The 10,464-nt window shown below is 37.6% G+C and overlaps 1 protein-coding gene across 1 annotated transcript; it reads right to left on the reverse strand.

Annotated features, from left to right (window-relative positions):
- Positions 1 to 6,578: 6,578 nt before the first annotated feature.
- Positions 6,579 to 10,104, reverse strand: LOC106673697. The gene is made up of 3 exons (XM_024229715.1): positions 9,935 to 10,104; positions 6,827 to 9,650; positions 6,579 to 6,602 (listed from the first exon to the last, which is right to left on the reverse strand). The coding sequence occupies exons 1-3, from the start codon at positions 10,102 to 10,104 to the stop codon at positions 6,579 to 6,581; spliced, it is 3,018 nt and encodes a 1,005-aa protein (XP_024085483.1).
- Positions 10,105 to 10,464: the final 360 nt, after the last annotated feature.

A 10,464-nucleotide genomic window follows, 5' to 3' on the forward strand; every position in this document is an offset into this window, starting at 1 on the left:
TTATTGTTGGAAATGTTATTGATAGCAGCTGTAATATTATAATAATGTTTCCATACATATGGATACCAGTGAAATACAACTTATGCTGCAATAGATATTCTTTTGTGCCGTTTCAGAACGTGGCTGTATTTTTTGTCTCGCAAACCGCAGAATGGGTAACACGGTCGTGTTATGTCGTTTCAGCATAACTCACCATCCGGCAAATCGAATTTCATTTACATTTCCGTCGGCACGTATATCCCTGCGGTGCATACATAATTCCTCTGACACGGAGCCCGCCGCGAAAGAGCTTTGTCATGTTTCGCCGGAGGGGGCGCGTCATGTCTTTGAATTACGATGGTTAGAGGATTAGGGAAGGTTCGGTAACCTTCGAGACCGAAGGATTCTCATTAAGGGTCGAGCAGTTTTCTCATAATTTTGCCATTATTATGTTACTCAACACCTAATGAGCGGCTGGTGAGGCGTTAAGCAAGATGAACTGTCGTATCTTCTTCGAATGTGATGATCAAGGATATATCATACTCCCCTTAGAAATATCACGTTACAAAAACGATAATAACCACATGCTGCCATAAAGATATAAGTAATATATTTGGGACTTTACATTGCGTAAAATATGAGAAAAAGCTAGTTCGATGTTGTCGGTGAAGTGAATGGCTAAACAAATTCGAGTAATTAATTGAATAATTAAGAATAATGATTATTTGGAGATCATGAGATGCGGTCTGGTGTAAGGTTAAGTTGTACAAATACATATTGGATGTGGAAAAAGTGAATTTATACAATTTAGTCTATAATGTCTAGCATTGTATAAATTCACTTTTCCCATCCTAAATGTATTTTTATAATTTAAACAATGTTTACGTCACACCAAACCGCATCTCTCAATCTCCAAATAACCATTAACTAATGGTCACTAAACACCACACGTTATTATTACAGTTATTTAGAGAATGCAGAAACAGATATACTAATTAATTTATGAATCCTTGATTTTATGATAGTTTTGATTTTTTCCATCAAATGTTTTAGATATTTTCTTATGAAAATACGAAAACTGCTTATTAAACCGCTTTATCCTAGTAATTAAAAATTGGTTGGAGTATATTTTCGTTCTATGAATTGGAATTTCGAATATATTGTTTTGTCTTAAGTTTAATGTTTTAATTTTTCTCTTATATTTAACAAATAGATAGTTTCAGGAGAGTGAGAGAGAGAGTGAGGGAGTGAGTGAAAGAATGAGTTAAAGAGAGAGAGAGAGAGAGAGGGTGTGAGTAATAAAAGAGAAAAAAAGTAGTACTAGAAAATTAAAAACAAACATATTTGTCAAATATGTGAGAAGAGTTTTTCGAGCAATGAGCCTAGTAAAGAACATATTAAATAATTATAATTAATTAAGGTTTTTAGTTGAGATAAAAAAGTCAATTGCACGAGTGGGATTCGAACCCACGATCTTCGGATAGATACGCCGCTGCTCTACCACTTGAGCTATCGTGACCTCGATCATGCTCCTCATAAGTGATCATAAATATATTCATGAATCATCGAGCCAAAGTGCATTGGAATGTCATTAATTCACGTTTTTTCCTAATTTTATAACAAATTCTATCAAATATGATAAAAATAATAGATGGAAAATTACAAAAATGGAAAGACTCCTTGAAATACATTCGTTACAGCACTGATTTGTGAAGACACTCCTCAAATACAATTTTTTGACAGGTTTTAAATCTATGTAGGTTCATAGACATCATAAATGACTTTCATTATAATTTTCCTTAATTATATAATAGCTTTTTTAAATTTTTGAGCATTTCGTTCTGGAAAAACGTACACGGACGTGGGAATGGTGAGATTAGACAAACCAACAATATGTATAATATTCANTCGTGACCTCGATCCACTCAGACACTAACTTCCTATCTCAACCCCACCTTTTGAATTTTCCCTCCTTTTTGCCATTTTTCAAATGTCGTGTAATCGGATTGGATTCTCGACGATAAATGGTTACCTTAATTAATTGTAATATATTAATTATAGCGGACTACAAAATTAGTGAATTTAATATTAAATAATGATTAATAAATTTTAAAAAATCGTCTGTTTTGCATTCAATTGTATTAGTTACCAATATTTAAGGTCGTCATCGGTGTTTCAGCTGTTTCATTCGACAGGGAGGATTGACTGGGATATGGTATAGAAATTTGCTAACGTTTCAACGGATTGGGATGTACGGAAAAGGACGAAAGGAATTTTTGTAATTGGCTTTCGCTTCTAAAGGAAGAAAGAGAATATTAAAGGGACGATGTGTTTGAGCTGTGAAGAAAAAAAAGGTAAGTTTAAACAATTTCTTAGGAATTTTGTTTGGATTTTTGTTTTCGTGCATTAGCAGTGAGCATCTTTCATTACCCTAAAATGTCCATTCCTTTACTCCACATAAGCTTGAGAATTATAGTGAACATCAACCTGTAGTTCAGAAGTTTTTTATGCGTAAAAAGTAGTGCAGTCGAATAAAAAATATAGTCTGATGATAATAAATAATATCAACCCACTAAGATTTTAGTAAAGAAAAGAGTGATCCCGATGTGGTCAAAAGAAACCTTTTGCCTCAGCTAGATCCGTCTCTTCTTGTTAGTATAATGAATTTAATTTTTTTGGTCCAAAGAACAGAGATGAAATGTGAAAAGGTGACAACTTTGCAATGAATTATACACAATTATCTTGAATCTTTGAGGTTGCAGCAGCTCTATTTACCATAGTAGAATTAAATGTTTCAAACCCCATTGTCTTCTAGTTAATTCATTTTCTGAATACATTTGAATAGGTACGATTGTCTTTGAGTTGTTATATTAGAAGAGAGATTGTATCGTGGGAGTCCTTTGGTTGTGGCTTCTGGGTCAAACATCAGTGTCAATTGACTCTACATAAGTGTCAAACCTGTTTAAACAGAATATTTCAACATTTCGAATTGAATTATTTCAAAAAGCCGTACATAAGAGAATATTATTACGCGCTATCACCTGAAAAACACAAAAGCTTTGTCGAGAATTTGCAAAAGAAAAACAAACCTATAAATGTTTACCGATTCCCTTTGACATGGAATAATTTCACATCGGTTTTCTCGTTTGAGAATTCGCAGAGTAAACATATTAATGGGGAGAGAAAATATTTCGTTTACCTGTTTTGGCCTTGATTCCAGATTGTCCAGACGGGTCGGAATCCGTGGCATTCAACGTCAAAAGTAAAGTTAACAAGATATGACTTTTATAAAAGTCAATCGAAAAAAAGATGAGAGAAAAGCCGCACACTGATTGTGGATCCATTGAACGTTGGTCTGCCCTTCTCGTACCACAAGTAATAATTCGTACACATATCGAACTTTTCAGATGTTATCAATTACATTTATGCTATTCTTTTCTATGTTTTATTAATTTAATATTCAAATTGAAAACATTATTTCCGTTTGTAATGAATAATGTTTATTTTGTAGTATACTACAACACTACTTAAGGTTTAGAAACCCACTGAGAAATGATGTAAACTTATAAAATTAATATGTTTCAATGGAAATTTGAGCATTCTATTAACATAATTGGTGTGTATTACCGAGAGACGGGAATAAAGACATATTTCAGCTAGCAGGGGGTAAAAGGTTGAAAAACCTGATTGATTAAATATGTACATACAGCAGACACCACTCAACTGAAACTTAAAACTGCCACTCAACAACTTTTCCCCTCTCAGTTTCTCCTTTGACCTCTCACCGTTTCATGGATGAACAATGTTGACAAAAAATTGATTTTTCACTTCTTGATGAATGTGTGATTAAAAACGTTTTGGTCTGATTAACAAGTAAAGAAATAGCAGAACAACCTTCGTTACTGTTATTGATAGTCGATCCTATTGCAACGAATTTTTGAGATTAAAATAGTTTAAAAAAACAGGTTATCTATTTATTTTTGTGACATTGATGAAATTTCTTGTTAATTTACGTATGAATGTAAAATATTTATATTCTTGAAAAATAAAAAAAATAAATATATCAAGAAGACTAGCTTTTTTTATTTTTTTATTTTATTGACAGGGATAAATAAACATAACACAAACGCACAGGACAAAAGATGGAGGTCGGACAGGGCGTCAACTCCGAATAGGTTTTTTTCTCTTGTATGAAAAAGTAAAGGGCATAGTGCAATATCGCCGGAGACTATGCACAGGCCATTGGGCGGCTAGTTCGACCCGGTCGTGGGCCGACATATTGCCGCATAAATCATGCCATCTGACTCAGACACCGATCATGACCGGCACAGGGATCCATTTTTTTCTTCTTTTCGTTCCCCCGGATGAAATGATTTGTGAGAGTTGGTCTCTACACAGCCTTAGAATTAACTTTTCTTTTATTGGAGCAAACAGATATATCGTTATTAAAAATCCATTATATTTCTTGGTCCGATTGAGCAAATAACCTCTTTCAATTAATTAACCTTTTATGTAAGATGTGGGTTGAAATGAAAAAGTTAGTGTCACGAGGAGGTTTCGAACCCACGACCTTCGGCTCTATACGCCGCTGCTCTAACCACTTCTACAATAGATAGCTCAAGTGGTCACAGCTACGGCGTATTGAGCCACTAAATTTTCATTTCAACCAACACCTTACATAAAAGATTAATTAATTGAAAGTTATTAAAAATAATGTAAATTTAAAAACTATAATCATATGCAATTACCAAAAACGACATTATTCACTTATACCACTGCTTTATTAAAAATAGCATGAAATGAACAAATAACACTATAATGGAAATCTGGAAAATACAAGCCACAGATGGTTCCGTTCCTTAAAATCAATGACTCAATGGTAACTGATGTCAAAGAGGGGGCCGATGCACGGCGATAGAGAGAGTGAGAGGGTGGGAGGGAGCGAGAGAGAGGGAGAGAGAGAGAGAAAGAGTGAGGGAGAGAAAGGGAGAGAGAGAGAGAGAGCGACAGCGACAGCGAGAGAGAGAGAAAGATAGAAAGATAGAAAGAGAGAGTGAGAGAGAGTGAGAGTGAAAATGAATTAAATTCATTGTATTTGTATAAGGGAATTTGTGAATTAGACAAATAAAATACGTATCACTTGATATAACTGAGTTTAAAAATTATTCATTTATGTACTTTGGTTAAAACATTTGCATTACAATATGACTCACCTAAAAATATTATAAGCAAAGTAAAATTTTGAAATATACAGTCTGATTTGTAAGTCAGGGTTCGCTCTGATCGGAATATACGCGTCCTCCTAAAAGCACTTTTTGTAAGTTATCATCACTATCTTTTTCCAGCACCCTCATGCAAAATCAATATCGTGTTTGCCAGGCTGAGGGTTGACGATTAATTTGAAAATATTTCTTTTCATAACGCCCCGGCTCGTAAATCAACCGGAAACTTGTACACTTTGTTAAAGTAAGCCGTTAAACTGGGCTAGCGCAAATCTGTTCTAGCAGGGTTTATTAAGCTATGCGGAAGGTGAAATGAAGTTTATTTTGAGTCGGCGAGTGAGAAGTTATAGGCTGGGGGTGGGCAGTCAGAGAAACACGTTTTCTTTATTAATTTTCTGGAGGAAGGAAAAAAAAACGAGCATACGAAGAAAAGTATTTCATCGTTTTTCGGACTTTCCGGCCCTTTCCAGACTCTTAAAATTTACATTTGATTAAATTTGCTAAGTTTTTAAGATTAAGATCGTGGGTTCGAATCCCGCTCGTGCCAGTGACTTTTTATCTCGACTAAAAACCTTAATTAATTGGTATTTGTTGGCGGGAGGGGCTACTGCAATTATTAGCGTACCTCCCAATCCGTTTCCAGGAATTTGAATGTAGGGTTTCTTTACTTGAAGGTGAATTGGAGAGATAATCTAGTAAAAAATATAATTTATAAACAATCAATACTATAATTGTACTTATACATAAAATTGTAATGTTGTTACATTTACAACTAAATTCTTAAACATAAACAATAGGCCAAGGGAATATTAAACTTAACAAAGTAAATTAATTACAATATTATTAAAAGCTAAAACAGAAGTTTTTTTGCTTGTTTGTTTGTTTACTCAGCTGATGGTTTGAGGTAGGTAGCAAATCTTCATCTATTTGAACTGGTACAAATCGAGGTAGCGGTAGGTATCGAGGTCAGATTCAGATGGTCGGGGATCAGGTGACGTGCGTGATGCCTTCGCCGAGGTTNCACCTTGGAAGTTGGTCGCATTGTCCGAATATATTTTTGTAGGGGCACCTCTCCTGGCGATGAATCTGTCCAAAGAGGCTAAGAAAGCGTCAGTGGACAATCGAGACACCACCTCTACATGTATTGCCTTGGTAGCAAAACACACGAACAAGCATATGTAGGCCTTTGAAACTGCCGCTTTTCGACGCGGGGAGTCCTTAATCATAAAGGGGCCTCCAAAGTCAATACCTACATTGATAAAAGGTCGGCCTTGCTCGAAGCGCGACCGAGGTAAATCATCCATGAATGGTTGATATGATTTAATTTTGAGTTTATGACATTTTAAACACTTATGGGTTCGCGACCGAATAAAACTTCTACCGCCCGTAATCCAAAATCGCCTAAAAACAAGAGAATACAATAATTGAGGTCCAGCGTGCATATACGACAAATGCAAATAGTCAACTAATAAAGTTGCGAAGCGGGATTGATGCGGTATAAGGATCGGGTGCTTTGCATCATAGGGTAAGGGAGCGTTGGACAACCGTCCGCCCACCCTAAATATACCCCGGGCATCCACAAAGGGAGCTAAAGATTTAAACTTGGATGGCTTCATCTTGACTACCAGCTCATCACGAAAATGGTACGCCTGGACTTGTAATATAAGACGGAACGCCGTATCACGGATTTCAGACAGCTGAATATATCCGGTTCGTCGCTGTTGTAGATCACTTCTGCAATTGTGCATGAAACGTAGCACTAATGAATATATCCTCAGCATACGGGAATAGGACGAAAATGGAACAAACAGTGATTCCGGTGATTTGACTTGATGAGCTACGCATGCGGTTATGGGTTTGACCTCTGACAAGTCTTGAGAAAGAGAAACAATTTCACATGCATTAACTGGCCATTCATGAAAGGGACGAACAGTCCACGAAGGACCTTGCCACCAGCTAGTTCTCATCGAAAAGTCTGATGGATTAGAACCTCGAGATGCAAGATCGGCGGCATTATCTTCTGATCGAACATGGAACCAGGTATTTAAGGACGACGAACTCAGAATTCGAACCACTCTGTTAGCGACAAACGTTTTAAGACGGTGTGGAGGTGTTCGCAACCAAGATAGAACCGTCATTGAATCCGTAAAAAGGTATGTGGACGTCACGGTGATTTGTTTAAAATATTGATTTAAAGACTCTAATGATTTTACCAACAAAAGGGCAGCGCACAATTCTAAGCGAGGTATCGACATGGTTTTTAAAGGAGCTAGACGAGTTTTTGCAAATATTAAATGCGACTTGATTAAGCCCTCCGCTTCTTCGGCTCGCAGGTAAATCGCGGCAGCGTAGCCTAAAGAAGATGCGTCAGCGAAGCCTAATACGGTCGCAACCTTTGAGGTATTGGAAAACAAACATCGTGGAATCGTAATATTTCCCAATGTGGGTAATTCTTGTAAAAATACTTTCCAATCATTGGCCACTTCTACTGGTAAAGGTCTGTCCCAATCAATTTGAAGTTCCCAGAGACGTTGCAGGATACACTTGGCTTGAAAAACTACGGGTGCTAGATAACCGAGTGGATCATACATTCGTGCGATTGTCGAAAGTATGCCTCTCTTTGTCAAAGCAGCGTCCTGACTTACAATTTTATACGACAAACAATCCCTGTTTGGTTCCCATTGCATACCAAGAATTTTTACTGCGGTATCTTCTAAATTTGAGAGAGGTACATGCTGGTTTTGTGCCTCAATAGGGACATCTAATAATACGTCAGCACAATTACTGGTCCATTTGCGCAATTCGAAACCGCCTCGTTTTAATAATTCAATGAGTTCACCCTGTAATTTTTTAGCAGCAACGACAGTGTCTGCTCCAGTTAAGGCATCGTCTACATACATGCCATACCTAAGAGTATTCACAGCATTGGGAGATTCAGCACCTTCATCAACAGCAAGTTGTTTGAGAACTCGTAAGGCAAGAAACGGTGAGGATGACAAACCAAAAGGCAAGCGATTCAATTCATATTCCGTCACTGCCTCACTAGGTTCGGTTCTATATAGAAAATGTTGGAAAGTACGATCACGTGGAAATACTACAATCTGTAAGTACATCTGCGCGATATCGGCAGTCATTGCGATCTGGAATGTGCGAAAATGAAGTAGTACATCTTTTATATCACGTTGTAACTTTGGGCCAGTCAATAACTTGTCATTTAAAGACCCGTGGCTGGTAGAAAAAGAAGCATCGAATACGACGCGAAGCTTGGTCGATGTGCTGTCCTTGATCACTCCATGATGTGGGAGAAAATATTGGCCTGGCTGCGATGCACAAGAGATGTAACCTTTTGACAAATAATCTTGTATTACAGTATCGTAATTTTCTTTTAAGCTAGGCTCCTTTCCGAATCGATGTTCTAATTTGCGAAAACGGACAAGAGCACCCGGCTTTGACTCGCCTAATATCACCGGGTTTTCCTTGAAGGGCAAAGATACAACATATCTCCCCGAATCATCCCTCGTATGGGTCTTCGCAAAATGATCTTCGCATTGTAATTCGAGAGGATTGACATGAATAGTTGAATCTACTTCCTCTATCTCCCAGAACCGAGTAAGAAGTTTCTGCAGGTCCGCAAATGAATTCTCACTTGTCTCCTTCACAAACAATGAGCATGCGGTGTTCGACGACACTTCACAAATTCTACCCATTAAAACTATCCCAAAAATAGTATTAAGGGCTGTTGGGAGTCCACCAGGTAAATTCACGGAATTACCAGATAATATATCTCCGAATAGATCAGCCCCAAGGAGGAATTCAATTGGACCGGGTTCATAAAACGTAGGGTCGGCGAGGTCAAATCCAACGAGGCGTTGTTGCACAATTTTTGGTAAATGGCAAGATGGCAGCTGGTCGGTGATTTTATCTAAAACGATAGCGGTTGTACAAAGCCGAGGTGCGTCGTTCTTACTCGGCGCTAAAACGCATTTTAAGGCCAAATTGCCTCCTGAGATTGACTGCTCACCCAGCCCGACTAATCGTTGAGGATTCGGTTTAGTCGGCAAACACAGCCGACGGGCACACTCTGTTGTTATAAATGACCGTTGTGATCCGCAGTCAATGAGTATACGAATTGGCTGCAAATTTCCTTTGCCATCCTGTATACGAGCAACAGCGGTTCCCAGAATAACGCTTGGCTCTCCAGTTGTTGTTGCCGATAAGACCGGTGTTTGATCATCAAGGCGTGATACATCGGCAGTAGGTTTTACTTGGTTGGTATGAGCGGTTCCGGCTGGATGCGAAAAATGTTCACTTGGTGGCTCAGGTTTGCTGTCGAACCAGTCTTTCGTACGGTTCGCGGCATTTTCAGCATTCGACAAGTGTAAAAGGGAATGATGTTTTTTGCCACAGTGCCGACAAGAATATGTGGACGGGCATTTTTTACAAGAATGACTGGCAGAAAAGCAATTTAAACAGCGATTTAATGACTTTATTCTCTTGAAACGATCCGAAGGGCTAATTGCACGAAACTGGTTACACTCAAAAATCTTGTGGTTTTCTTGGCAAATAGGACATGCCTTCAAATTAGAGGATACTCCCAGGGACAGCAGGACACGTTTAGGGTGTGACATTGGTTTCAAGGATTGATTCGGAATTGGTGATGTTAAGGCATTTGTTTGAAGTTGAAGGATTTGTTGTTGAATAAATTTAGAGAAACTATCGAAGGATGGGATTACTTCTTTCGGTCCAACATCTGCTTCAAAACGCTCCTTGGATTTGCTATCAAGCAGCCTAAGAGAAAAGGTGTATAGTATAAAGCCTGCTGGGTCGTCCAGGTTAAGATTTCTGAAGGCTTGAGCTGATTCCAAGACGGTGGAGGAAAATCTTTCAAGAGACGCTTGATCATGTCGCGTTAATGGTGGAAAGTTAAAAATTTTAACTAAATAGTTTGTTGCCTGTATCCTTTCATTGTCAAATATTTTTGTTAAGCTGTTCCAAGCTTGGTGATATTCCGAAGCAATTAATGGAATTGAAGATATTGCTTGCAAGGCAGATCCAGATAGGGATGATTTTAAATAATGAAACNTTTTTTTTCTTAAACCTATTTATTCCGGCGCAAACAGTATTAGTTATTTTTTTCGTTTCAAAATGGAAAAAATGATTGATTAATTGAAAGAGTATGTGATTAAAATTTGAATTTATCTACTGGCTCTATACTTGATATTAATCTGTTTGAGGATTGGACCAAAGAGTCAAAAAATAAATT

This window comes from Cimex lectularius, unplaced genomic scaffold (assembly GCF_000648675.2).
Source record: "Cimex lectularius strain Harlan isolate CLEC.00 unplaced genomic scaffold, Clec_2.1 scaffold308, whole genome shotgun sequence".
Classification (NCBI taxonomy): Eukaryota; Metazoa; Arthropoda; class Insecta; order Hemiptera; family Cimicidae; genus Cimex; species Cimex lectularius.